General features: G+C 44.0%; 3 protein-coding genes and 2 pseudogenes across 9 annotated transcripts; 3 read left to right on the top strand and 2 right to left on the bottom strand.

Annotated features, from left to right (window-relative positions):
• Positions 1 to 156: 156 nt before the first annotated feature.
• LOC146680803 (kinesin-like protein KIF1B) lies at positions 157 to 14,500 on the bottom strand (annotated as a pseudogene). Its single transcript, XR_014917860.1, has 15 exons — positions 14,497 to 14,500; positions 14,030 to 14,222; positions 13,845 to 13,911; positions 13,613 to 13,697; positions 12,539 to 12,545; positions 11,925 to 12,108; positions 8,966 to 9,020; positions 3,376 to 3,518; positions 1,670 to 1,843; positions 1,438 to 1,571; positions 1,276 to 1,337; positions 1,036 to 1,181; positions 676 to 857; positions 512 to 583; positions 157 to 249 (listed from the first exon to the last, which is right to left on the bottom strand). The product of XR_014917860.1 is annotated as a kinesin-like protein KIF1B (transcript).
• LOC146680804 (leucine-rich repeat-containing protein 31-like) lies at positions 7,384 to 12,108 on the bottom strand. Of its 4 annotated transcripts, none has more exons than XM_085447966.1 (7): positions 11,925 to 12,108; positions 11,543 to 11,655; positions 10,694 to 10,796; positions 10,204 to 10,368; positions 9,910 to 10,065; positions 9,159 to 9,636; positions 7,384 to 9,020 (listed from the first exon to the last, which is right to left on the bottom strand). In XM_085447966.1, the coding sequence occupies exons 3-6, from the start codon at positions 10,746 to 10,748 to the stop codon at positions 9,179 to 9,181; spliced, it is 834 nt and encodes a 277-aa protein (XP_085304092.1). In that variant the 5' UTR covers positions 10,749 to 10,796; positions 11,543 to 11,655; positions 11,925 to 12,108; the 3' UTR covers positions 7,384 to 9,020; positions 9,159 to 9,178. The 4 variants fall into 4 exon arrangements, with proteins under 4 accessions (XP_085304092.1, XP_085304091.1, XP_085304093.1 ...); XM_085447965.1 differs by having other exon boundaries at positions 11,560 to 11,655; XM_085447967.1 differs by lacking the exon at positions 11,543 to 11,655.
• Positions 14,501 to 17,239: 2,739 nt separating the features above from the next.
• Positions 17,240 to 22,306, top strand: LOC146680802 (TOG array regulator of axonemal microtubules protein 1-like). Its single transcript, XM_085448085.1, has 12 exons — positions 17,240 to 17,419; positions 17,628 to 17,925; positions 18,148 to 18,300; positions 19,289 to 19,365; positions 19,574 to 19,904; positions 20,127 to 20,370; positions 20,528 to 20,651; positions 20,768 to 20,869; positions 20,969 to 21,207; positions 21,303 to 21,458; positions 21,556 to 21,815; positions 22,024 to 22,306. Exons 9-11 carry the CDS (start codon positions 21,047 to 21,049, stop codon positions 21,695 to 21,697), a joined length of 459 nt encoding a protein of 152 aa, XP_085304211.1. The 5' UTR covers positions 17,240 to 17,419; positions 17,628 to 17,925; positions 18,148 to 18,300; positions 19,289 to 19,365; positions 19,574 to 19,904; positions 20,127 to 20,370; positions 20,528 to 20,651; positions 20,768 to 20,869; positions 20,969 to 21,046; the 3' UTR covers positions 21,698 to 21,815; positions 22,024 to 22,306.
• Positions 22,296 to 24,224, top strand: LOC146680801 (TOG array regulator of axonemal microtubules protein 1-like). 2 transcript variants are annotated; one of them, XM_085448087.1, is made up of 7 exons: positions 22,296 to 22,354; positions 22,577 to 22,820; positions 22,978 to 23,101; positions 23,218 to 23,319; positions 23,419 to 23,657; positions 23,753 to 23,908; positions 24,006 to 24,224. In XM_085448087.1, exons 5-7 carry the CDS (start codon positions 23,497 to 23,499, stop codon positions 24,145 to 24,147), a joined length of 459 nt encoding a protein of 152 aa, XP_085304213.1. In that variant the 5' UTR covers positions 22,296 to 22,354; positions 22,577 to 22,820; positions 22,978 to 23,101; positions 23,218 to 23,319; positions 23,419 to 23,496; the 3' UTR covers positions 24,148 to 24,224. The 2 variants fall into 2 exon arrangements, with proteins under 2 accessions (XP_085304213.1, XP_085304214.1); XM_085448088.1 differs by having other exon boundaries at positions 22,314 to 22,342.
• A 130-nt stretch (positions 24,225 to 24,354) lies between these two features.
• On the top strand, positions 24,355 to 27,164 carry LOC146680800 (uncharacterized; annotated as a pseudogene). The gene is made up of 2 exons (XR_014917892.1): positions 24,355 to 25,936; positions 26,030 to 27,164. The product of XR_014917892.1 is annotated as an uncharacterized LOC146680800 (transcript).
• Positions 27,165 to 27,439: the final 275 nt, after the last annotated feature.

Here is a 27,439-nt window from a genome sequence, read left to right as displayed (position 1 = left end):
AATTCTCATTAAAGACAAACGTGTTACATCCAGCCTTTCTCTATCCTGCCTCAAACCTTAAGCATGGCCTGCTGGTCTTCGCTGTATTCCACCTGTGCTGTGGAGAGGTTGAGGACGCCTCGCTCCACGGGGTCCTGGTTGCTGTTGTAGATGAAGTCGTAGGGCCGGCGAACAACCACAAAATGCTTCCCCCATGAGTTAGAGCGAGGCTCCACGAAGCTTAGAAAACCCTTCTTGGACACAACAGATCTGAAAAGAAGAGATTTTATTCATTTATTTATTTTTTAAGAGAGCGCTTGTTTTTCTGAGGAAGAAGCAGAGTTGGTTTGTTTCCAGCTGAAATCATCCAGGCTCAGGAATTTGAATCGATCCACATCATTTCTGCTTGAACTAGAGAACATGAGTGTCGACTTACATTTGGTCTGTGAGACACATGTCATAGTGACAGTATTTGGGTTAATATGGCATTACTCACCCTGGTCGCATTTCTTCACCTTATATTATTTCTCACCTTGCAGTCACTGATGCTGTTCACCAGCTGCTTGTATTCAGTATTGAAGGTGTGTGTCAGAAGGCGCAGGCACTACAACACAACAGGAACAAGACCGATCAGCTCCGAGCAGAGAAGGAAGAAGGCAGCAACAAGAACGCCCACTAAGCCCACGTTTTTCTCACCTTGGTGGCCAGCTCCTTCTCACGCTTTCAAAGGTGGTGCTGGAGATCTGCGAGGAGACGGAGGTGGATGTGGACAGAGTGCTGGAGCTCACGCTGGGGGACAGAGACTCACTCAGGGACTTGGTGGTGGGAGCTGTTCCCACGGGAGCCGCCACTCCCAGAAGGTGACGGGTCTTTTCCACCTGGACGAAAGATGGGGGCGAATGTGAGGTGGGGAGAAGAGGGGAGGTTAGTCATGTAAAGTCTGTACTCTAAGAAAAAACTTTTTAGAATAGCACTTTGGTCTTTGAGCTGAAAAGTCATTTTTCCCTCTACGATATTAAACAGATTTATTTCTTTATGAATCTTTTAAGGCCCCACCTCCTGCAGCTGCTCCATCTTCTCCAGCTCCCACTGGTGCTCTAGGATGAGGCTATCTCCTCTGGGCCTCCAGCCGGCCAGGTTCTCCTCTCCACGCACATAAGCCACTGATGTGTCCAGGACCTTCCTCCTCCTCCTCTGCATCCCTGCTCAGGACATGAGCCCTCATTAGGATGAAGCTCTCCACAGAATTATGATAAAACAGCTGCCGTTCTTTAAACATGTTTCATGGCCGCTCACCTGGGCTTCCAGTGTCAGACATCTTACACAAGCTCAGCTCGTAGATCCCAGTCACTCGGTTGCTATAATGAAGCAGAAGTTTTGAACAAGGAAACTTTGGAACAGGGCAGATATCTTTGATTGTGAAACAGAGATGGCCACAGTGCAGCAGCCCAGATTTACCAGTCAGCAGTTTTGGAGTATCCAGTCCCAAAGAGGTTCTTGAGAGAACGGGGTGGGGAAATCTTGGCGTCTCGGGAGTAAAAGACCGTGCAGATGTCTTTGGTGATAATGGCAGGCTGGATGCAATGGTCCAGCTGCAGAGAGGAGATAAAGGGTGTGCGTTAGACACGATGACATCAAGAGACTTAAAAACACGTACAAACAGGTACAACACGGCGGAGCAGCGGCTGACCTCCAGATACGCAGATAAGGTCATGTAGATCTTCTCTCCGTAGGGAGTGACGCCGTTGAGCAGGAGGGAACCTTTTAAGGGTGTTTTTATTTGTGCTCCCTGGCCTGGAAATAAACGGTTTCCGATCAGACCTGCTTCATCTTCGTGCCCTTGGTATCTGACTCGCTTGCTCCCCCATGCATTTTAAAAGAATCCTTCTCTTCAGCATGAAGTTCTGGCTCAGCTTTAGTGTCTGCGTTACATGTACACAAAGACAGAAACATTCAATGATAAAAACACACAGTGGAATAAAATTGTAAGACGTCATCAGTTGATGCAGTTTAAGGACACTTGTTGTTCTGTGCAGTCTCACCTGGAGCTCACGCTTCTAGTTCATGCCATCATGACCAAAGATTCTTCAATTAATAGTTTAAAGATGTCCATGAATGCACTGCTAACTGCTCTTCACCCTGATAAAAATCAACATGCATTTAGAATAAGAAACACTTTTACAAAACCAAAAGCTTCACTGTACTTAGTGATTTATACGTCTACAAAACAGGTTCAGTTTGTAACTGAGAGAGCGGCTCAGTGGCGCTGAATTATATTTCCAATAGAAACACAATTTCATATGTTGTAGTAACAACACACTGCCACAAGATGGCAGCCTAGGCCTACTTTACCATGCTGTTCCAGTACAAAAGAAAAAGTGACAGAGCCTTGAAAGAGTGACAGAGACACTTTTTATGAACTCATCTGTAATGTGTCACCTTTTCTGTAGGATGAAGAAGTGCTTCCCTTCTTTTAAAGTAAATACAGGCTTACAAAGATCCTCTAAACAGGTTTCTGAAATAATCCTAAACACAATCATTAAATCAAAAATGCAAGAAACTATTTATTTAATCACTCTTCTTAACTTAATTCCTTAACTTAGTAAAAAAAAAAATAAAATAGACAAGAACTTTTCTGCTGTCTCACCTCTGTCAGTTTTCATGCTGTTGCAAGAACAGGTGGAGGTGCAGGTGGAACTTTGACTTCAGTGTGGTTTGTATGTGCAGGCAGGAGTGTGACATCTCAGGACAGCAGAGGGTTGTCGAGCACGGTGACTCCTGCTGCGACGCCCCCGTCTGACTGTCCTGAGCTCTTGGTCCTCAGCAGACGGCCCACACACTCATTCATCACCATGTCTTTACCCTGCCTGTAAGAAAACCAAGAAAAGGCTAACATTAGAAACAGCCACCAACCAATCCCTTTTACTCCACCACCCAAAAACCAGTGAGAAACACTAGCTAGTATTAACTTGGAATCAAAGTGCACTAATCCCCAGGCTCCCAGCATAACATACAGTCCAACACAAACTCCACAAACTGTCTTGCTTCAGCTGACTTTCCTTCACCTTCTCTCCAAACAATCTGTTGTGCTCTTTTCAGCACAAAGCCACACTCCTGCTCACTGATCCTCACCTCTTTTTAACCTAGTCTCAGCAACTTTGTCCCATAGCTTGCACATCCTTTCCACCTCCATCTTTCTTCCCAGCCAACTGATACATACCTTTTCTCCTTCCTTAAAAGCCAGCCTAAGAAATACGAGTTCATAAACGCCACAGAGAAATAAATCAGAGGAATAAAATGCAAATGATATTGCTTACACTGAACAGCAACACCCAGGTGAGGATTATCTAATGCCAAATTTTCCAAACAATGAAAAAACCGTGCCCTTTTTCTCACCATGTCTAGAGTGTAGAGGTCAGCCAATGTCGCTCGGATCTGCTGCACAGCTTGAGGCTGGTCTGGGAAGAATCTGTCCAGGACTCCAGGTCTGGGGAGCACTTGCTGAACCTTCTTGGTACCAGCCAGGTGAGCGCTGATATCTGGACACAAAACCATAGAAAAAAAAAAGAAAAAAAAATGCATCTATTAATCACCTGGATCACCTGTTGAGAAAGAAAAAAGAAAACAAGCAGAAGAGAACAAGAGTAATAGAATAAACAACATCACAATGATATATGGGAATATGACAGTAAATACTAAATATTAAACATTATTGTGCAGCACATAAGATCAACAGAACACAGTGTGCTTTGAGGTAGGAGCCAAAAAGGGTGAAGTTTGTGTGTGTGAGCACCTGTGAGCATGGACGCGCTTGTTTTTTAAAAAGGTTCCTTCATGTAATGATCTGCTAGAGGGTGTGGGGGGGCCACAGCCCCGTCCTCCAGGGCATGAAGCAGGTATGGAGGAGATCAAAACTCCAGACATCCAGAGGCCCCCAGAACACAACAGACCAAGGAAGACCAACAGAGGGGCAGCCGCGCCACTGTCCCGGAAAGAGCTGAGGAGAGTCCCAGATGAGGGCTCACTCAGCAGCCGCGGAGCAGAAGCCAGGGGGAGTTGCAGTGACGCGCCCGTGAGCTCCGCCGGCAGCCAGCCGTGCCTGAGTGACCGAGCCCCAGGCCGAGAGGCCGGGGGCACCCCCACCTCCGAAGTGGCCCGAGCGAGCCCCAGGCTCCAGGCCCCGATAAGCGGCCGCCAAGGAGTGAGCCGGTGTGTACCTGGACGCGCATCCCCGGACACAAAGAACCACCAACGCACCGATGTCTGAGGGAGTCCGCCACTGGCAGGGGAAGTGGTGGTAGGGGGAGATAGGCCTCCAAACCTTGGAGGGCCTGAGATGTCCCCAGAGAGGTGGCGTCTGATACCCAACCTGACATATAGACACAGACATACAGGCACACACAGACACAAACATCCATTCCCACCCTCATGCTCTCATATACACTTACTCCACACTCAACCAACGTGGAGACAGACATAAAGAGACGCTGTACACACGATCACACTCCCCAAGCGTACTCTACGAACCGGGTCTAGGTACCCTTGCCCCTGGAGGGGGAACTGCACCCAGACCCAGGTGGTGTTACCCTTTTCCCTGCGGTGGGGAGAGGCAGACCACCCCAACTCCGCAGCAGCAGGGAGGCCCCACACTCCAGACCGCAGTCGGACGGCCAACTCCTCCTCCTAGCCCCCCCGCTCCAGCAGGCCGCAGAGAATGGGGGTGAGAGAAGACTCCAAACCTCCCTCAACCCGCTCATTGTAGTGTTGATGCATGTGTGTTCTAAGGTGCATTTAAAACCCAGGAGGGCATGGAGCTACCTGCCAAGGAGCAGCAGGTAAGCGCATAGTCCCTCCTGCTAGCCCTCAATGTCTACGTGTATTTAAAATTGAGAGGTGGGCAACGACACCAGGGGTGGGGTGTACATGTATCGTGTATCCATGTATCCATGTATTGTGCCCACCCCCAAGATCCTATATGTATGTGTAATGAGAGTGTGAGTAATGTGAATGTCTAAGTTGTGGGATAAAATTGAGGCAGAGGCAGCCAGAAGGGGACAGAGCGGGGGTAGCCTCCTCTGCACCCTGGTGACACCCCCATACTCCGCGCCCCGCCAGGGAAAGGGGGCCCAGGCCCATCCAGACCGGGGCCCAGTGCAGCAGCGCCTCCCGGCCCCACAGAGCCCGGGACAGTCCACCCAACCCCACCACAGAGAAAACTGCACCCACCCCACCATCCACTCATCTTCCAGACTACATAAGACAATAGACTCCCAGGCTGAGATCTTCCTCCACCTCTCCTGTATCTCCCCCTCCTGCAGAGAGAGTTCCTGAAGAGCGGAAAGCTCCAGAGAGTTGCAGCATGGCCTGGAGGTGTCACTATCACAATCTGCGGGGAGTATGATCATTTGTTATGAAAAAAGAAGACCCAAATGCAGACTCACAGGCTGGCAAGGATAAACTAAAGGCAGCCTGTTTATTTTGGACGGAGAGAATGATATGAAATATCTGACAGGGAACTGAGAAACTCAGAAACCTATACTGGGGGATAACACTAGGAAACATGACCAGTGAAGCTGGGTGATGAAAGGAGAAGATTAAACAATAAACACACAGGACGGTTATTAGGGAAGAGGAGACGGCAGGGACAAATCAGGAGTAACGAGACAGTTACAGCAAAACTCAACATAACCAACAAAATAAAATAGGAAGCACGTGTTTTGATCGCTGGCTCCAGTCTGCATGCTGAAGCTTCCTTTGGTTACAAGATACAGAACCAACGTTAGTGTGAATGAGACTATGAGAATGTTATATAGCATTTGCTCCACTTTGAATTCAGTTTGAAGAAGTAAAGAGACAAACAAACTTAAAAGAGACCATAGGATAAAAAAAAACACAGACACCGCAAAAGGACGAAACACGGGCAAGAAGCAAAGTAAACAGAAAAGGAAGCAAGGAAATAGAAAGATAAGATCCACATGAATAGAATAGACAAAATATGAGTGCTTCAAGCAAACTGTGCAGGAATAAAATATAAATAGCAAACAGCAGAAATAAATAACAAATGGGGGAAAATATGTAGGATGAACAGGAACAAAGACACTGGAGAACAAAGTGGTGAGGGTTACTCAGACCACCATTAACTGATTAAATACATGGGAACTGGCAAAGTGAGACGCGGTCACAGAGAGTGACAAGGTACAAGGTGCACAAAAAGAGGGACTGGCAAAATTAGACGTCTATCAGAAGTACAGAATACAGAGACAGACAGGCAGACAGTGAAACAAACATGGAGACAAAACCTGCTACACACAGAGACAACACTAACACGGCCTGAACATGAAAGGAAACAAATTTAGATCAGCAACTAAGAGGAAGCACTAATTTGGAAGGGAAATAATACCAGACATATGGTGCACTCTGAATATCACCAGTCTGTTGCAAAGCTAACAGAGAGACAGACAAGCATTCACACCTACAGCTAATTTAAAGATACCACTTCAGCGTCACAGCTGGGTCCTTCTCTGTGTTATAAACGACACAGAGAAGGACCCAGCTGTGACGCCACAGTAGTTCATTTGTTGACTGATACATCGATGTAGTCTCTCAGGAACGAGGGCGAAATGCCAACGACCGCCTGTCTGTTTTCAGGGCTGTATTTGAAGCCATGCTCCAATCAGGCAAAGTTTTAAGTGTTGCACATTTCGATGGGTTTCTTTCAGCTGACATAGTTTCCATTTGGGTCATGTGGTGTTAGATACCCCAGCGTGTGGTCATAGGGTGAAGAGCCCGGACGATTAGTGGGATTTTAGGTGTGGTGTAAAAATGACGCTGCAACTTTAAAAACGTTGTTGCTTTAAGGATTAACGTACAACCATACTTGGGCTGAGTTTGACACTGGTTCTCTTCAGTAATTAAAATAGCTTTAACACATGATAAGATCAAATGTCAGCTACACTGTGACAGTCGAGGGGCCACACTCAGATATATTTATTCGCTTGTTCTCTTTGTGTGATAAGAGTTTCCATCTGAATTTAACCCCTGTGTGGGGCTGATCTTTCATTTCATTTTATTTCAAGCTCAGATTCTTTGCCTTTGGCACATTTTCTGTGACGAGACTTCAAACCATTCCCACCGTCCTTATTAATCAACATGGTGAAGTGATTCTTCGCAAGGTGATGGGATAGGAAGAGTTTCAGAAAATGAGGCCTTTTGTCTTTATTGGAGAGGTCAGTGCAGACAGGACGGATGGGGGGAAGGCGAGGGGGGAATGACACACAGGAAACGGTGTTGGTCAGACCCAAAGACATGCGTGGGCAGTGAGGACTCTCACCTTCAGACTCACTGTCTAATCAGTCTGACAGTGAGTCTGAAGACAGAGCAACCCAACACACGTTACTATGTTCATCATCATCATCATTGTTTATTTATATAGCACTTTAAAAACACACAAGGCTGACCAAACTGCTGAACAATAGAAACATAATAGATACCATAAGAATAATAAATACGATACAATAATAAACATAGCGAAAAACAATAAAATACAAGTCAGTCAACCACTGAGTCAAAAGCCAGTGAATAAAAATGCTTTTTCAATCTGGATTTAAAAACCAGCACTGATGTCGATTGCCTAATGTGAAGAGGAAGATTATTCCAAAGCTTAGGAGCCACGATAGAGAACGCTCGGTCTCCTCTCAGTTTCAGCCGTGATTTGGGGACTGAGAGCAACAGCTGCTCAGCTGACCGGAGCGAACGAGTGGGGACATAGGGCTTCAGCAGGTGCCAGACCATTTAAAGATTTAAAAACCAATAAAAGAACTTTAAAATGAATCCTAAATTCAATTGGAAGCCAGTGCAGGGAGGCCAAGAGTGATGTTATCACTAAGCAGGACATTAAATCAAATTAATGAGACACCAAAACAAGAGCTGGAGCCCAAGACAGCCATGAAGTCACAGTGTACACAAATACACAAGAAACACAGAAACCAGCTGGGTGGATGTGGCTCGGGAACCTTCTGTTACCTTGAACGTCGGTGTTTTGAACGCTGGCTGCTCCAGTCTGCTTGTATTTGTCCAAGATTTCCCCTCATATCTTGGTTATGGTTATTTTTTCTTTTATTAAACTGATCACACTCCTGTTCATGAATAGAAAAAAACCCCATCAGTGTATTTTCACTTAAACAAGCAGCTGTTTTTTTTGCATTAAAGTTATATAAAAATGTAACAGTGCAAATTCCTCGCTGACAGTTTAACCAAAAGGCATTTCCAGTGGAAAGTAGCCGACATATTCTCAGCATAACCATGTATAATATCCACAAAACCTGAGAAGGTTGGAGAGAAGGTAGGTGAACTCTGCTGGGATCTGCGTTTAACAAAGTGTCTAAAGACGAAACAAAGAAATCTTTCTGTAAATGTTCAGATGCACAGACTGGACTGAAAAAGAGTGAAAAAGCAGCTAACGTCCAAAAATAAGAAAACTTTGAAAGAACTCCAAAAAAACCTGGAGAACTTTTGCTCAAAAAACAGTTTTGTTTTTTTTAAATTACAAGGCAATCTGACAAAATGTCATCAAATGAGACTCAAGACTTCTGCAGGTCTCTGCCATGACTCAATTTTTTTTCTTAACGGCAGAAACAATTGTTCCTTTTTTACTTTGTTTCTATTTTCTCTTCTTGTTTTTATCTGTTGAACAACAAACAACATTCATGCTGATTCACATAATATCCTGTCTCTACTCTCTGGGATTTCCTCGTAGCTCTTTGATGCAAAGAACATCCATCAAACGCTCCAGCTTGTGCTCAACATCATCGTGAACGGTGAAGGTACTCTGACGAGAAAATACTCAGTCGACCTTTTGGTTGATTTGTTAAAGAACCCCAAAATAGCTGATTACCTAACAAGGTATGCAGATAATTCACAGCTCTTTTCCTGAATAGCTGCTTTAAAACTCTGCTGAAAGCCTTTGTCCATTTCCAGGTATCCCCACTTCTCGGCATGTGTGTCTCAAGTGTTAGGACTGCTGCATTCGAAAGACCCAGACCCTGCAACCAAGGTGAGAGACGACAAATATGATAACCCACACCAGCTGTGCTTAACTCTGTAAGTTCCCAGTATTCCCTGAAACCATCACGTGTGACACAGTTTACATCAGACGTGATGCAGCTGACGTCAACACTGACCTTCTTGTGGTAACAGAGACTTAAAAAAATAATAATAAAGCAACAAAGTGGGTCGCTCTTTGACAGTAAATTCCAGTGCGGTCCGCTCCAATCTCCTCAGGCTGACTCTCTTCTAGGCTCTCCTGACTGTTCCCTTTACATGTTGATGATGTGTCTTGTAAATCTGGATCCCTTTCCAGCAGGACGCTCCTCTTTTTCAGACAGTACCTCAGCTGCTCTCTCTCCTGACAGTCAGCTGTCCACCTCTGCATGGCCAGTCGAGCCAGCGCCGGCATTTGAGGCAGAGCTCGGAGCAGAGCGGGCAGCCAGGCTGAGCACGGAGCAGAGGTTGAAGGTCGCAAACTGACATCCACGTCTTCCAGAGAGCCCAGACCTCCTGCTGCAAACAGACTGCACCAACCGTTGTCTCCCACCAAGCTGTTGTAGGACAGATCCAGTGCACGGAGTGAGGAGAGACAGCCCCGTCTGCACACGGCAGCTGCACAGAGGAAGAGGACCCATTGATAACTGATCACTTTATGCCTGTTCACTTTACTGTTTTGTTCACAATGTTTCTGATGGAGACAAAAATAACACCGAATAGTTTCATTGTTTTGTTTTATACGACAGCTACAGATGCTGGCAGCATGAAATAAATGAAAGAAATATCAATTTCCTTCAGGCTTTACTTGTCTTAATATACATTTATGCAGCCTAATGATCCACTACAGACCAAAAAAGAAAAAGTATAATGTCATTGTGTGTTAGTTACCCAGATGTTGCATGTCATCAGTGGTGAGCTCGCAGCTGCAAAGACGGAGCTCGCTGACGACTGATGGCTGCAGAGCATCCAGCAGGAGCGCCAAGTGACCGCCAACCACTTTACACCAGGAATTATATACCGTGCGCAGATAGGACACCGCCAGGGCTGATGCATAAACACAAAGTTTTCACCATTTCAGGCTAGAGGGTGGAAGAGGTATTCAGGGAGAATGACTTGAAGGAAAACTTCTATAAATAAACAAGTGTGTGTGTGTGTGTGTGTGTGTGTGTGTGTGTGTGTTACCCAGAGCAGTGAAGGACTCGTTGCTCATGTAGCAGCTGTTGAATGGCAGCCTCCTCATTTGTGTCGCAGGGAGGGCGGAGACCAGCAGGTGGACCACACCTCCCACTTCCTTATTGGATGACACATCAAGCTCGGTCAGTGCAGTGAGAGAGGGCAGCACCTGGACTGAAAAACAACGAGTCACATGACTGCTGCAGCGAGCATGCGATTAGTGTCCGGCGTGTGAGATTGGTAGCAACTGACTCAGAGCCTCTAGATCATCTCGCGTGAGGCAACACAGGTGGAGGTCGAGTCTCTCCAGGTGTGTGACGTGAGCCAGGTGAAAGGTGAGGCGGCTCAGTCCACCAGCTAGAAGCAGCTTTACAGTATATTAATCAGAACAATGCTGCTCTCTAATGTATCTTGGTAAAGCGCAGAAAAATCTAATGTTTTATATGATACAGTGTGATTTCAGTAACATATCATAATGGAGGCTTCAGCAAGTACTTACGAAGGAAATCTTTCCTCTGCTCTTCAGTTAGTTCATCAAATACCTCCCAAAACATCTGTATGGTGGGGTGGCGGTCATGATATCTCCAACCATAACTTGTGTTCTGAAAACAGTGAAAATGACTGTTATAATCATAGAGTTTGTAAGGTCAGGCATACACTATGTTGCCAAAAGTATTCCCTAACACATCCAAATCATTCAATTAATGTGTTCCAATCACTTCCATGGACACAGGTGTATTAAATCAAGCACCTAGGCATGCAGACTACTTCTACAAACATGTGTGAAAGGACGAGTCGCTCTCAGGAACTGAATGAATTCCAGCATGGTAATGTGATAGGATGCACCAGTGCAACAAGTCCAGTCATGAAATTTCCTCGCTATTAAATATTCCATAGTCAGCTGTTAGTGATATTATAACAAAGTGGAAGTAATTGGAAATGACAGCTAGTCAGCTGATGCTAAGGCTCATAGTGCACTTAAGTCACCAATATCTGCAGTCTGCTGTTGTTACAGATGTCCAAACTTCATTGGTTTCCATGGCTGAGCAGCTGCATCCCAGCCTTACACTGACAAACACAATGCAAAGCGTCAGATGGAGTGATTTAAGCATCTCAACACTGGACTCTAAAGCAGTGGAGATGTGTTTACTGGAGTGACGAATCACACTTCTCTGACTGGCAATCCGATGGATGTGTCAGGGTTTGGTGGTTGCCAGAAGTACTTGTCTGACTGCACTGTGCCAAGTGTAAAGTGTGGGCATGTGTGCACATGGCTGGGCACCAGTGCACAATACAAGGTCCATAAAGACATGGATGAGTGAGTTTGGTGTAGAAGAACTGGACTAGCCTGCACAGAGTCCTGACCTCAACCTGATAGAACATCTTTGGGATGAATTAGAGCAGCAACTGTGAGCCAGGCCTTCTCCTCCAACGTCAGTGTCTGACACCACAAATGCACCTCTGGAAGAATAGTCAAAAAATTCCCATAAACACACCTAAACCTTGTGGAAAGCTTTCCCAGAAGAGTGGAAGCAGTTATAGCTGCGAAGGGTGGGCTGACTATTATATTATACTATCATACAAAAGTCTGGATTAAGACTGAGATGTGACTCAAGTTCATATTTGTGTTAAAGCAGCCGACTGAATGCTTTTGACAGTATGCAGTACACAGTTATTGTGCTACAGGACAGCTGTGAAACTACAGCCTGTGTCTGTTTGGCTGACTGTACCTGTTTGAACTTTTCCCAGTCATGCACGTCCTGGCCGACCAGCACTCCCTGCAGCTCCTCTGGTCGAAACAGCCTCACCAAATCCTGCTCACACACCAGGAAGAAGCCTCGCTTGAACTCCTGGAACAGATTCTCCACTGATGTGTTGAAGGCATGATTCACATAGGCCTCCACAAACTCCTTCCTGTTTAGGAGGGAAAATGTTAAATTAGCAAACATTTCACAGAGACAAAGGTGCTGCAGATGAACCTCACAAACACTTCATGTTTTATATGCTTACTTATTTTGACCTGTCAGTGGCTTTCCAGGAGTTTGAGGATCCAGGTCAACATCTGTTCCATCCCAGATTATCTGTAAATTAGTTATAAATCAGATGAGTTTAGCTGCAAAACCTGAGAATGAGACAGATTACTGATCATCTTCTATAGTAAAACACATACCAAAAGTCCATGTAGAGATTATCCAGAACATCATCTTCATAGTTAGATAAGATATAAGATAATTTTTGATTTTTTAACTTGCGAATAATCTTTCTTGCTGTAAAATGATCGACTTCAAAGCCTTCCCACATTCATGGGTATCAACAACTGCTTCTCTCCTCCTCAGTATGTTACCACTTACCTGAATACGCCACACCAGCAAACTGACAGTAGTGGTTACACTTACTGATGATCTAGTGCACTTGATTAGCACTTGGCTAATACTGACCCTCTTAAATAATTATGGAAATAGTCTTGGATGTCTTAGTTTTTGAAACATCTGAATTTCGGCTCAGTGTGTGTTAAATAAATAATGACCTGGTATAATGTGTTCTGTGCTGTTCATCTGAGGTTGCATTTACCTCATATTAAGACCTACTAAGGACCTGATTGTTTTTAATTATGTCCTGATACATAAAACCTGAGAGCTCACATAACTGCATATGCTCAGAATAGACAGCACACATGGATACAAATTACTGCCTTGCAGCAGCAATCTTCAGACCATCACTATGAGCTCCATACAAGGTTACACTGTTCCTGTTATTAACAGCAGGGGGCACTATCAGCCACAGACTGGGAGCCAGATATGCTCTGCTGGTGCCTCATTGTTACAGAGGAAAGACTCTATAGTGAGAAACAGCTGAGGGGGAAACACTGATCTGGAAACGTCTGAGTGTTACAGAGGATATACATAGCACTGTGGTTCAGTGTCACACAATCACAAACAAATACAGCAAAGTACTAAAAAGGGTGTTGCCTCCAAAGATTGCTTTTACTGGTTTGGAGCTTAGGAGGCTTAATAACAACAGGCATGAATGAAGACAGATCAGAACAGCTGTTTGATCACAGCATCCAGTACCAAAACAATCATCCACACTCAAGAGCCTGTTGGCTTCAGAGTCAGCAGCTGAATGTCTAAAATATCAAATGTCATTTTTGGTCCATCAGCTACAGCATGAACTGCTTAAAGTGAGAAGCAGCCTGAAGCCCGACAGATTCATCTTTCCAGACTGAAAATATCTCAGAGTGAACCGAGTGGTGCGTTTTCAGGGTGATCTCACAAAGTCAAATCCCTTTAATGATGTTCTGTCCTGTCTTCCTCTATCAAAAGCACACAAACACTATAAAACATTGTTTCGGTGCTTTGGGGTTTTGTTTTCTACACAGAGGTATAGCACGACTAGACCCTAAAGGCAGGCTGCTCACCTACAACCAGCTCACGAACATCTTTCCAATGGAGCTCGCTGCCTTTCTCGTGGATGAGGGTCACTGTGATCCTCCGCTGGATCCCCTGCAGCAAACATAACAGGAGCTCAGGATCACAGTGAGCACAGCTAGAGCAACATTACGCTTTAAAAGAAGATATTCAACTGTGTACAAAGGAAGCAGTTACCACTGTGTGAGTAATAAGGAAACAACATGTGCACCAATCCTGTACCTGGTGCAGCAGGTAGGTACCATGACAGGGCAGGCCTCCACTGTGATCCACGATGGCTGGGATGTACCTGTGCATGGAGGGAGGAGGTGACACAACATCCCAACTTATAATATTCTTCCTGGAGATCATTTTTATGGTTCCTTTAAAGCTTGTGCGTGAATATAACACTCCAGATGGATACTCACTCTCCAGTGGGCTCCAGCTCGCTGATCTCAAACCAGACCAGCAGGTCGTACTTGCTGACACACTGACCCAGGTTGGATTTGGTGATGGTGTTCAACTTGGAGGCTGCAACTGGCACACACACACACACACACGCACACACACACACGCACACGCACACACGCACACACACACACACGCACACACACACACACACTCAACGTTAACAAGTGGGAATTTTTCTGGATTTAAGAGAAGGTGAATAAAAGTGAGCAGTATTTACTACATGCTTTGGGTGACTAAATGGAGGATGGATAGGTGACATGAAAACACTACTGACCCTTTATACTGAGCCAATAGCTCACACACTTCTATTAAATCTGTCTAAAGAGCCAGTAATCACAGAGGATAGATACTGGAAGCAACCTGAAATGTTAGGAGGAACTAAATCACACATTACAACACCAGTGGCAGCACCCTGCTGTCTCACACATCGGGATCACGGTCCTGTTGAAACGGGCTAATTGCTAAAGCTCACAGTTGCATTCCTCTATACTCAATATGATGGAAAAAACTATTTTAGCAAACAATTAAAAAAGGAACAAGTAAAAGATCTACTATAGCCAAAAGAAGACCATTTACAGACTATAGCCCTGTGAACAAGTATTTGCCTCCTTTCTCATTTCCTATCTTATTCCATATTTGTCACACTTACACCTTTCACATCAATACATTTATAACATTAGACAACAATGTCTAATATTCAACGGCAGTTTTCAAGGGCAAAACGCTATCCAAACATACTTGGTCCTATATGAAAAAGTAATCACACAGAAAACCTGATACCTTGTGCGTCACCTCTGACACCAACAGCTGCAGCAAGCGTTTGGTGCTAGAGGTCACATTTGGACTCTGGACCTCTGTGGAGTGTGCACATGATCTCATTACTGTCTAAAAATCCAAGGAGTGCTGAATCATTGAAAAATACACAGTAACAGGTGTGTAGCATCGCTAACTAGGTAGCAACAAGCCTCTAATTGGATAATCCAAATTGTCACTAGGTGTGAATGTGCAAATGAATGTGAGTGCGAATGGTTGTCTGTCCCTATGTGTTGGCCCTGCGATAGACTGGCGACCTGTCCAGGGTGTACCCTGCCTCTTGCCCTATGACAGCTGGGATAGGCTCCAGTGACCCCCGCGACCCTGAAAAGGATAAGCGGAAGCGAATGGATGGATGGAATTTTTCTTCCTTTATGCTTACAGCCACGCTCTTGACACAATCAGGACAAAATGCCATGGCGACTGTCCCTTGGTGACCTTCTTGGTTACCTCATTGCAGATGTTTTTCTATATTGCATAACTACTTTGGAATGATGCATCAAAAATAAATAAATAAATGAATACATGCCAAAAAAAGAAACATTTGTTTTAATGTGGGGTTTGAAAAAGCCCACCTTTTGAATTATAAGCCGTGAAAAATGACAGACTTTTTCTCATTATTTGGTAAGGATTAAGACGCACAAAGAACCAGTAATTCTTGCCCTTCAGCAGTCACAGAGGTTTAAACCATGCTGGTGAAATTAGTGCCATTATCTGACAGGGAGAGGAGCTGCAATATTTTCTATATGGCTCCAAGAGTGATAAAATGCCTCACAGCGATGTTCATAAATGTCAGTCATGCCCTGGCAGAGAACTCCACTGCTGAATTAATATTATATGTCAAACAATGCTCCATCCAGTTTTATGGGTTGCATACACAGTCTGAGCCTCCAGTCACGCAAACCTGTCCTGGCTTGTAGAGTGAAGCCAGACTAGATGCTAATGGAGCTCTCTAATACTTGAATTTTAGTCAAGCTTGCAGCTTTCTTCACTATGTTGTATAATGCAATGAATAACATGAACATTTTTAGTAAGGTTTGTTTGCTTGTTAACATTTTTCCCTTTAATGTTTTCATTAATAAAATCCAACCTTGAAGCATAACAAACCAACCTTCTACTTTCTTAAGTTCAAGCAAGTCTACAGTTTAAATAAAGGTCTAAAGTCACAAATATTATTCTGACAATAGAAATCCTAGAATAGTGGTAACACTCTGAATACACATGCCAATATAAATTTATCTCGCTGTCATGTGTTATTTTGCCGGGTTGTTTCCTCCCGTTGCCATTTCAATAACTTGCCTCGGGGTTGAGAAAGGCTTAACCACAAAACTGCCCAGCATGTGTCACTGTAGCAAGCAAGCAATTTATTTATATAGCACTTTCAGAACAACACAGCTGAACACAAAGTGCTGTACACTTGGCATGCCAAAAATGATACATGAATAAAAAGATTTACCCAAAATAAATAAATAAGAGTGACAGCAAATAATAAAATGAGCACAAATAGCCCAAAATAAAAAGTATAAAATGATCATTAGAATTAAAAACAATAAAATGAGTACAATAGATTAAAAACAATAAACTCAGGGTCATACAGTGTCATATGCCAAGGAGTCAAAATGGGTTTTAAGACGCATTTTAAAAGTGGACAGTGAAGGGGCCTAATGTGCTGGGGCAGATTGTTCCAGAGATTAGGAGCAGCAATAGAGAGGGCCCTGACCCCTCTGAGCTTTTTCTTGGACCTGGGTACCTCCAGTGAATACTAGATCTACTTCTACTGAATGGAGAAAAGGTTCCTGAGAAGAGATTTAATTTTCAGTATCTAAGAAATTTGAGGCGTTTCTGAAGGTACTGTACCATGTTAGAGCATCTTAACATAGAGTCCTTGAATACTAGGCAGTTGTAGAGGATGAGTTACTCTACTTTAAATGACTCCCACCCCTTATTGGAGGATTTCAGCTTCTTCCTGTGGGACAGAGGTTTGCAGCCCCTAAATGCAGGCGAAGCTTGAAGAAACAGCTTTGTCCAAGCTGCTATTTTGTTGTCGTTGTAACAAATGACACATGTTTTTTTTCTGTATTTTTTAAAAACTGTATTTATTTATTTACTGTACTTATTTCTCTATTTATGACAGTGCTTTTATCTCCTTTTTGCTGTTTTATATGAATTTATCAGTATAGTGTTGTCTAGTTTTAGAAGCTGTGATTAGGACGTCTATTTAAATTTGTTGATTAAAGATCATAATTAGAGATCATAACCTGCCTTTGATTTAGACATGTCTGATATTTTTGTAAACACAAAATAGTGTATATATATGAATATTTTCAAAAAATGCTCTGTGAGTTCCACATCATAACAGTTATTTACTGAGCAGCTCAGTTAGAACTTGCCACTCACACACTGAGCAGCACTCACTAACTTTCTATTTCTAAACAATTTGTTCACTTTTTATCTCAGGCATGTCTGAAAAGACATCAGATAACTTTTTCCATCGCTTTGAAGATTTGATTCAGAGAAAGCGCACAGGTGGAGATGTAAGTAACTAAACATACTCATTCTTGACTTCTCTGCTGATCAAATGTAAATGTTTCTGAGAGATGTGTTATATTTTGCTGCTTTGCACAGTGTAATTTTTGTGTAAGTCACTGTAGACAGAGCAACTGTCAGCGCTTCACCACAGAGTCCAGGATCCTGGACTTTCACAAAGCTCAGAGCAGTAAGACAAATGTGTTCTTTCAACAGGCAGACACATTGCATATCGCACAGAGACCCAGAGATTATGCTGTGCAACTCCCACCTTTACCTGAGCAATGCGCAGGCTCTCCACAGAGAGTCCAGAGAAGCTGGAACTGTTTGGATGACCCCTTTTGGAATCAGGAGGACCCTGAAAGAAGTCTGAGTAGCCTCAGCTCTGCAGACACACACACACCAAGTGATCTGAGGGCCATTCCTTTCATTGTTAGTCCTGTTGAGATGACACCGCTCACTCCAGTTCCTCCACCTCCTCGAGCAGCTTGTCCATCGCAATTGCGGTTCAAAGGTGATGCTTTTCTTTAGTGGTTACACCTGCTGTTAATCAGTTAGTTTAGATTTTAAAATTTGACACTGTAGATTATCTATTTTAATGCTAAATTACACATTCTTGCTGTCCATTCATTTTATATGCTTTTTTGAAGAAAAAAAAAATCAGGAAGAAAAATGTTTATTGTTGTTTTTGTAAGATGTCAATTTGTAGTTATTTAGTTATTTTTTGTCTAAACAGACACGAAGTTCATTCGTGGAATAAGAGTCTTGACAGCAAAAGACAAATTTGGGCCTATTTTGACTCCAAAACCTCCAACAGTTCCCATACCGCAAAAATGAGGACCTCGGCCTGGGACGCTGCTGCCCCGTGCAAAAGTCGTCCCTATAGACAGTAAGTGGTTTTCCTCAGTAACTGTAGAAGATGCTGAATAATCAAACTTTAAATTAAGAGATTTTTTAAAAAGATTTTAATGAACAATTAATCACTGCATCATGCTTCGAATTAGAAGAAATGACAGTTTCTTTTTACTAACCTCGTTGATTATCAGACAAGAAAGCAGACAGTCAGTGCAGTCAGAATAATCCAAGAGAGAGCAGGGTCAAACTCCCGCCTGTAGCTACACCTGTAGAGAGCCTGTCCCACAGCTTTAGTCTGCTGTCTTCATTAGAACTTTAAAATGAATACTAGATCTACTTCTACTGAATGGAGAAAAGGTTCCTGAGAAGAGATTTAATTTTCAGTATCTAAGAAATTTGAGGCGTTTCTGAAGGTACTGTACCATGTTAGAGCATCTTAACATAGAGTCCTTGAATACTAGGCAGTTGTAGAGGATGAGTTACTCTACTTTAAATGACTCCCACCCCTTATTGGAGGATTTCAGCTTCTTCCTGTGGGACAGAGGTTTGCAGCCCCTAAATGCAGGCGAAGCTTGAAGAAACAGCTTTGTCCAAGCTGCTATTTTGTTGTCGTTGTAACAAATGACACATGTTTTTTTTCTGTATTTTTAAAAAACTGTATTTATTTATTTACTGTACTTATTTCTCTATTTATGACAGTGCTTTTATCTCCTTTTTGCTGTTTTATATGAATTTATCAGTATAGTGTTGTCTAGTTTTAGAAGCTGTGATTAGGACGTCTATTTAAATTTGTTGATTAAAGATCATAATTAGAGATCATAAGCTGCCTTTGATTTAGACATGTCTGATATTTTTGTAATCACAAAATAGTGTATATATATGAATATTTTCAAAAAATGCTCTGTGAGTTCCACATCATAACAGTTATTTACTGAGCAGCTCAGTTAGAACTTGCCACTCACACACTGAGCAGCACTCACTAACTTTCTATTTCTAAACAATTTGTTCACTTTTTATCTCAGGCATGTCTGAAAAGACATCAGATAACTTTTTCCATCGCTTTGAAGATTTGATTCAGAGAAAGCGCACAGGTGGAGATGTAAGTAACTAAACATACTCATTCTTGACTTCTCTGCTGATCAAATGTAAATGTTTCTGAGAGATGTGTTATATTTTGCTGCTTTGCACAGTGTAATTTTTGTGTAAGTCACTGTAGACAGAGCAACTGTCAGCGCTTCACCACAGAGTCCAGGATCCTGGACTTTCACAAAGCTCAGAGCAGTAAGACAAATGTGTTCTTTCAACAGGCAGACACATTGCATATCGCACAGAGACCCAGAGGTTATGCTGTGCAACTCCCACCTTTACCTGAGCAATGCGCAGGCTCTCCAGAGATAGTCCAGGGAAGCTGGAACTGTTTGGATGACCCCTTTTGGAATCAGGAGGACCCTGAAAGAAGTCTGAGTAGCCTCAGCTCTGCAGACACACACACACCAAGTAATCTGAGGGCCATTCCTTTCATTGTTAGTCCTGTTGAGATGACACCGCTCACTCCAGTTCCTCCACCTCCTCGAGCAGCTTGTCCATCGCAATTGCCTGTTTTCTCTGCTAAACATTCAGGAGCAGGTCGGTTCAAAGGTGATGCTTTTCTTTAGTGGTTACACCTGCTGTTAATCAGTTAGTTTAGATTTTAAAATTTGACACTGTAGATTATCTATTTTAATGCTAAATTACACATTCTTGCTGTCCATTCATTTTATATGCTTTTTTGAAGAAAAAAAAATCAGGAAGAAAAATGTTTATTGTTGTTTTTGTAAGATGTCAATTTGTAGTTATTTAGTTATTTTTTTGTCTAAACAGACACGAAGGTCATTCGTGGAATAAGAGTCTTGACAGCAAAAGACAAATTTGGGCCTATTTTGGAAAAACTGCAGCATTTCCAGGATGGGATTGTAACCTCACCTGGACACACAGTACCAACCAAAACATTTACTGCAGTAAAGCCTTTGACTCCAAAACCTCCAACAGTTCCCTCCCATACCGCAAAAACGAGGACCTCGGCCTGGGACGCTGCTGCGCCGTGCAAAAGTCGTCCCTATAGACGGTAAGTGGTTTTCCTCAGTAACTGTAGAAGATGCTGAATAATCAAACTTTAAATTAAGAGATTTTTTAAAAAGATTTTAATGAACAATTAATCACTGCATCATGCTTCGAATTAGAAGAAATGACAGTTTCTTTTTACTAACCTCGTTGATTATCAGACAAGAAAGCAGACAGTCAGTGCAGTCAGAATAATCCAAGAGAGAGCAGGGTCAAACTCCCGCCTGTAGCTACACCTGTAGAGAGCCTGTCCCACAGCTTTAGTCTGCTGTCTTCAGACGACTGGTAAGAAACGTAGTAAGGAGACATTAAATACTGCACAGAAACAGTGCTGCATAATGTGGCTGTGTTATTTGTGGTGTTCCTGAAGTCGTGTTCAATGTTGTGTTGTGTAAATAAAGAAATAAAGACAGGGGTTGCAAACTATTCAGTCTCTGGCAAAGCACCACTCGGACATCCTGAAGACTAAACTACATGAAGTGTGTCTGGTCCTCATTGAGGAGGTATTGCACACTTTATGTTTCTTATATGCGTTTCATGCAGCTAGTTTCCCTTCAAGTGCATACTACAGCCTCAACTGATGATTTTCACTCACATTTTAGGTGAAAAACCAACGCTCAGCAATAGCCTTTGAGGCCATACATGCCATCAATGAGCTCTACATTCAGCTCCAGAGAACAATGGACCCAGAAGTTGAAACAACAGGCCGAGCTCTATTGCTGAAGCTTGCAATGACCAACAACAACTTTCTACATCAGGAGGTCAATCTGGCGCTTGATGCCATGGTGGAAAATTGCAGCCATGGACGGATTCTGAGCGCTCTGTTTAACACAGGACTGACGTAAGAGGAGAGAAGAAGCTGTAGTGATTTTATTAGAAGACATGAAAGAGAGATCATGTTCACTGAGTTGTGTGTCTAATATTGTCCTTGCTCAGCCATCGCTGTGTTGCAGTGAGGAATAGCACGGCTCAACACCTGCACCAGCTGGCTGACAAACTTGGAGCAGCCGTCACCCTGAAAACAGGAACCTTCACTGAAAGATTTCTAATTGCTGCCTCTAGAATGGCAGGGGATGCTGCACCTGAAGCCAGGTGGGTACTTTTAAATGGGTTTGAAGTGCATCAATGTTTTATTTTCTGTGAGTTTACACAATTAATGAAAATTAATGACAACTGTAATCTTCCACAGGTACCATGGGCGAACAATCATTGAGAAACTGACCCTTCACAAGGACTTTATGAATTTGTGGGTGAAGATTGTCCCTGAAAAAGACAGGCGTCCTGTGGAGAAGAGCCTGAAAAAGACAGGCGTCCTGTGGAGAAGAGCCTGAAAAAGACAGGCGTCTTGTGGAGAAGAGCCTGAAAAAGACAGGCGTCCTGCGAAGAAGAAAGAGCTTAGGGAGTTCCTGTGTGTCCAGTTGACGGACAAGGGGACGCACAGGTGGAGATGTAAGTAACTAAACATACTCATTCTTGACTTCTCTGCTGATCAAATGTAAATGTTTCTGAGAGATGTGTTATATTTTGCTGCTTTGCACAGTGTAATTTTTGTGTAAGTCACTGTAGACAGAGCAACTGTCAGCGCTTCACCACAGAGTCCAGGATCCTGGACTTTCACAAAGCTCAGAGCAGTAAGACAAATGTGTTCTTTCAACAGGCAGACACATTGCATATCGCACAGAGACCCAGAGGTTATGCTGTGCAACTCCCACCTTTACCTGAGCAATGCGCAGGCTCTCCAGAGATAGTCCAGGGAAGCTGGAACTGTTTGGATGACCCCTTTTGGAATCAGGAGGACCCTGAAAGAAGTCTGAGTAGCCTCAGCTCTGCAGACACACACACACCAAGTGATCTGAGGGCCATTCCTTTCATTGTTAGTCCTGTTGAGATGACACCGCTCACTCCAGTTCCTCCACCTCCTCGAGCAGCTTGTCCATCGCAATTGCATGTTTTCTCTGCTAAACATTCAGGAGCAGGTCGGTTCAAAGGTGATGCTTTTCTTTAGTGGTTACACCTGCTGTTAATCAGTTAGTTTAGATTTTAAAATTTGACACTGTAGATTATCTATTTTAATGCTAAATTACACATTCTTGCTGTCCATTCATTTTATATGCTTTTTTGAAGAAAAAAAAATCAGGAAGAAAAATGTTTATTGTTGTTTTTGTAAGATGTCAATTTGTAGTTATTTAGTTATTTTTTTGTCTAAACAGACACGAAGGTCATTCGTGGAATAAGAGTCTTGACAGCAAAAGACAAATTTGGGCCTATTTTGGAAAAACTGCAGCATTTCCAGGATGGGATTGTAACCTCACCTGGACACACAGTACCAGCCAAAACATTTACTGCAGTAAAGCCTTTGACTCCAAAACCTCCAACAGTTCCCTCCCATACCGCAAAAACGAGGACCTCGGCCTGGGACGCTGCTGCGCCGTGCAAAAGTCGTCCCTATAGACGGTAAGTGGTTTTCCTCAGTAACTGTAGAAGATGCTGAATAATCAAACTTTAAATTAAGAGATTTTTTAAAAAGATTTTAATGAACAATTAATCACTGCATCATGCTTCGAATTAGAAGAAATGACAGTTTCTTTTTACTAACCTCGTTGATTATCAGACAAGAAAGCAGACAGTCAGTGCAGTCAGAATAATCCAAGAGAGAGCAGGGTCAAACTCCCGCCTGTAGCTACACCTGTAGAGAGCCTGTCCCACAGCTTTAGTCTGCTGTCTTCAGACGACTGGTAAGAAACGTAGTAAGGAGACATTAAATACTGCACAGAAACAGTGCTGCATAATGTGGCTGTGTTATTTGTGGTGTTCCTGAAGTCGTGTTCAATGTTGTGTTGTGTAAATAAAGAAATAAAGACAGGGGTTGCAAACTATTCAGTCTCTGGCAAAGCACCACTCGGACATCCTGAAGACTAAACTACATGAAGTGTGTCTGGTCCTCATTGAGGAGGTATTGCACACTTTATGTTTCTTATATGCGTTTCATGCAGCTAGTTTCCCTTCAAGTGCATACTACAGCCTCAACTGATGATTTTCACTCACATTTTAGGTGAAAAACCAACGCTCAGCAATAGCCTTTGAGGCCATACATGCCATCAATGAGCTCTACATTCAGCTCCAGAGAACAATGGACCCAGAAGTTGAAACAACAGGCCGAGCTCTATTGCTGAAGCTTGCAATGACCAACAACAACTTTCTACATCAGGAGGTCAATCTGGCGCTTGATGCCATGGTGGAAAATTGCAGCCATGGACGGATTCTGAGCGCTCTGTTTAACACAGGACTGACGTAAGAGGAGAGAAGAAGCTGTAGTGATTTTATTAGAAGACATGAAAGAGAGATCATGTTCACTGAGTTGTGTGTCTAATATTGTCCTTGCTCAGCCATCGCTGTGTTGCAGTGAGGAATAGCACGGCTCAACACCTGCACCAGCTGGCTGACAAACTTGGAGCAGCCGTCACCCTGAAAACAGGAACCTTCACTGAAAGATTTCTAATTGCTGCCTCTAGAATGGCAGGGGATGCTGCACCTGAAGCCAGGTGGGTACTTTTAAATGGGTTTGAAGTGCATCAATGTTTTATTTTCTGTGAGTTTACACAATTAATGAAAATTAATGACAACTGTAATCTTCCACAGGTACCATGGGCGAACAATCATTGAGAAACTGACCCTTCACAAGGACTTTATGAATTTGTGGGTGAAGATTGTCCCTGAAAAAGACAGGCGTCCTGTGGAGAAGAGCCTGAAAAAGACAGGCGTCCTGTGGAGAAGAGCCTGAAAAAGACAGGCGTCCTGTGGAGAACAGCCTGAAAAAGACAGGCGTCCTGCGAAGAAGAAAGAGCTTAGGGAGTTCCTGTGTGTCCAGTTGACGGACAAGGGGTTGTTTGGTGAGCCGGGTCCTGCGGGGGAGGTTGAGCTGGGGGCTGTTGCTGGTGTTTCTGCCTTACACCTTATTGCGGTTTGCCCTGCTCTGAAGAGAAAAGAAATGACCAGGGAGGGTACATCTCCTTCCCCAATAATCCTTCTACAGACAAACTCTCCTACCTGGGGGGAGGTGATGGCACCCGAAAATGATAAAGTAGATAAGGAGTTTAAGCCGTTTGTGTCAAACGGCTTTGTTTCCTTGATAGGAGAAGATCGGCGGACTCCTGTCAGTATTTTGCGAGACACTGGTGCGAAACAGTCGCTCATTCGTGAGGGGGTCTTACCGTTTTCAGCTCAATCCTGTTGTGGGGCGGATGTGTTAGCCTGGGGAGTTAGGATGTGTGTAATACGGGTTCCTTTACACTTGGTGCAGCTTTCATCTCAGTTTTTGTCTGGTGAGGTTAAGCTTGGGGTGCGACCCCAGTTACCGGTTGCAGGTATTGACATCATCTTGGGAAACGATCTAGCTGGCGGCACAGTTTTTCCGTCGCCAGAAGTAGTTGATATACCACTTACAGATAACAGTGGTTTCGATCGTGCCACATCAAAGGCTGTTCAAACCGTCAGTGTAAAGACATTTAGGCAGAGGAGAGGTGCGAGTGGATCCCAGCAACAGCAGCAGCAGAATAGGAGGCAGCCCAAGGGGACGAGAAGAGCAAATATTCAAACCACAAGGGTCACTGAAGCCACCATGCAATCAGACCCAAGTAGAGTCACTTTTCAGGACAGTCAGCAGCAAAATGCTGAAACCAGGCCACCTGCTAGAAAAAGACAAGGACCTCGACGGCACAGGAACCGCAGAAGAGGCCAGCTGATGGTGGCTAATGCTCCATCTCCCACCCCTTAAATTTGACACAGACTTTGATTTTGATTCCTCCAACGCGCAATTCATTAAGGAGGCGCTTGAGAAGAAGTTACAGGAGGGGCTGAATCTAAAAGATGGGAATTCTGAGGGAAGAGAAAAGGTGGGGTTGCAGCTGAGTTCGGGGGAGGATCATTTTGGTCCAAAGTGCTACTATGACAAAGCAAAGTCTTTCTTTGACAACATCTCATCTGATAATGGGCTCAGACTGACGTGGGCAGAGGAGCGAAAGCGCAATCTGGAGACTTTTGGTGTCCCTGGGCGGTTCCTGAGGGGCCAAGGATTCAGAGGTGGACGCCAGTGTTTTGGGGGCGGGTGCAGTGCTCGTGCAGGAGGATGAAAATGGCATTGACCACCCAGTCTGTTTCTTTTCTAGAAAATTTCTAAAACAGCAACCAGCGCCTCATGCGTTGGTCCTTACTCCTACAGGATTTCAACATTGAGATCCGATATATAAGAGCTTAGAGAATGTTATGGCTGATGCCCTCTCTAGGTCGTAAATCAAACATCTTTGTGTGGGGTTGGATGTTTGATTTTTTTTGGGTGGGGGAAACTGTTATGACCCAGTGATGTGTTTGTTGGTGTTGTGCCTCCCACCGGAGGATGGCTGGCGGTATTTTCCCTTTTTTCTCTCCTAGGAGGTGGACACCTGGGCGTGGCTGCTAGGTATCTGGGTGGAGTCTCTACATATCTTCGGACTGGATAATTGATGGACCACCTCCAGTACTTAACGTCCGGATGACAGTCACCTGGGAGTGCTTTTTGGAACCCCGTTGACTCGGTCAGTTGTGTGTTGTGTCATTGTAGTGCAGGCTGTGTGTGTGTCTGTTGCTGGTGTTTTTGCCCCACTGAAAAATCTCCCTTCTCCACCTAGCCCTTCTGCGGAGGAGCTGCGGGTAACGCTGCGCATTAAGGAGGTGGAGCTAAAGAAACAGCAGTTGGAGGTGGAAGCTATGCACTTGAGGATCAGGGCTCACCATCCAGTCACCATCCCCGCAGGCACCCTCCCCGGAGTCATTATCCCCGCAGTCGCCATCTCCGCAGCCACCGGCCTTGATGCCAGGTGGTGGCTTTGATGCGAGTAAACACATCAAAATGGTGCCGGCGTTTCGGGAAACTGAGGTGGATTCGTATTTCACAGTGTTTGAGCGTATCGCAGGTGCGCTGCACTGGCCAAAAGATGTGTGGTCTCTTCTACTCCAATGTAGATTGGTGGGGAAAGCTCAAGAGGTGTGCACCGCTCTTTCTCTGGAGGACAGTTTTGACTATGATATGGTGAAGGCTGCTGTCCTGCGTGCTTACGAGCTTGTGCCAGAGGCTTACAGGCAGAGATTTAGGAATGGGAAAAAATCCGCCAACCAGACCTATGTGGAGTTTGCCAGAGAAAAGAAAACTCTGTTTGATAAGTGGTGTCATGCTACAGCAGTAAAAACCTTGAATGACCTGGGTGAGTTGGTGACGTTGGAAGAGTTTAAAAACCAACTACCAGACACTGTGGTAACCTACTTAAATGAACAGAAGGTTACGACTCTCGCCGCTGCTGCTATACGGGCTGATGAGTTTGTGTTGACACACAAAGTGGTGTTTTCGGTTCCTGCTCACAGTTTTCCGTCTTCCGGTAGCCCGCCCAGATGGTCTCCAAGGGGCACCCGCCGTGCCATCCCCTCATCCATTGAGAACCGCGTGTGTTTTTTTTGCCATGAGCAGGGAGTTGTGTGTTGTGTCATTGTAGTGCAGGCTGGAGTATTCACGTGTACCTCTAGCCTTGCCATGTAAATAATTGTAAATAAGTTAACAAGTGGCGGTCACTTTTTGTTCCTTTGCTGTATAACTTTCATTGTCGCAGCCTAGTAGCCGTGAGAAGCCGTTTTCTTTTGTTGAACAAGTTTTCTCCTGTTTTTCGTTAGATAGTTAGTTAAGTGACTTGTCTTTTGTTTTGGCTTCTTTTTATTTTGGTGTAGGGAAGAGTAGGGATTGTTTTATAGGGAGTTTTGTTTATTGTTTTGGCATTGCTCACTGCCAATGAAAATAAATGGCTGCTTAAATACTTGAAAAAGGTGTCGTTGTTGGGGTTTGTGCGTGGGTGGGAAGTGAGTGGGGCAAACTATTTGTTACGTTTATTTACTTGCCGGGACCAGAACGTAACAAGAGCCTGAAAAAGGCTAATAATTACAGGCAGCAGGTCAGCATCCAGACTAGGCTCTCCTCTCCAGCAGGGCCTGGGTTCCCCAGATGTGACAATGCAAGTCCTGACGAGTACAGAGGAGAAGAGTGGCTGCTACAG

Source organism: Copadichromis virginalis, linkage group LG23, assembly GCF_057382275.1.
Source record: "Copadichromis virginalis isolate Kocher_CV1m ecotype Utaka linkage group LG23, C_Virginalis_male_GT1.1, whole genome shotgun sequence".
Classification (NCBI taxonomy): domain Eukaryota; kingdom Metazoa; phylum Chordata; class Actinopteri; order Cichliformes; family Cichlidae; genus Copadichromis; species Copadichromis virginalis.
Note: the sequence above shows the minus strand (reverse complement) of the source record. Positions and strands in the feature narration are given on the sequence as shown.

Bases quoted from the DNA above. Each gene is read 5' to 3' on its own strand.
- LOC146680802 (XM_085448085.1), top strand. From the start codon at position 21,047: ATGGACCCAGAAGTTGAAACAACAGGCCGAGCTCTATTGCTGAAGCTT. The intron at 21,208-21,302 runs GTAAGAGGAGAG...GTCCTTGCTCAG, and splicing joins CTGTTTAACACAGGACTGAC to CCATCGCTGTGTTGCAGTGA. The intron at 21,459-21,555 runs GTGGGTACTTTT...AATCTTCCACAG, and splicing joins GATGCTGCACCTGAAGCCAG to GTACCATGGGCGAACAATCA.
- LOC146680804 (XM_085447965.1), bottom strand. The intron at 10,066-10,203 runs GTAACACACACA...TTTATGCATCAG, and splicing joins CGAGTCCTTCACTGCTCTGG to CCCTGGCGGTGTCCTATCTG. The intron at 9,637-9,909 runs GTAACTAACACA...TCCTCTGTGCAG, and splicing joins TGATGACATGCAACATCTGG to CTGCCGTGTGCAGACGGGGC.
- LOC146680801 (XM_085448087.1), top strand. From the start codon at position 23,497: ATGGACCCAGAAGTTGAAACAACAGGCCGAGCTCTATTGCTGAAGCTT. The intron at 23,658-23,752 runs GTAAGAGGAGAG...GTCCTTGCTCAG, and splicing joins CTGTTTAACACAGGACTGAC to CCATCGCTGTGTTGCAGTGA. The intron at 23,909-24,005 runs GTGGGTACTTTT...AATCTTCCACAG, and splicing joins GATGCTGCACCTGAAGCCAG to GTACCATGGGCGAACAATCA.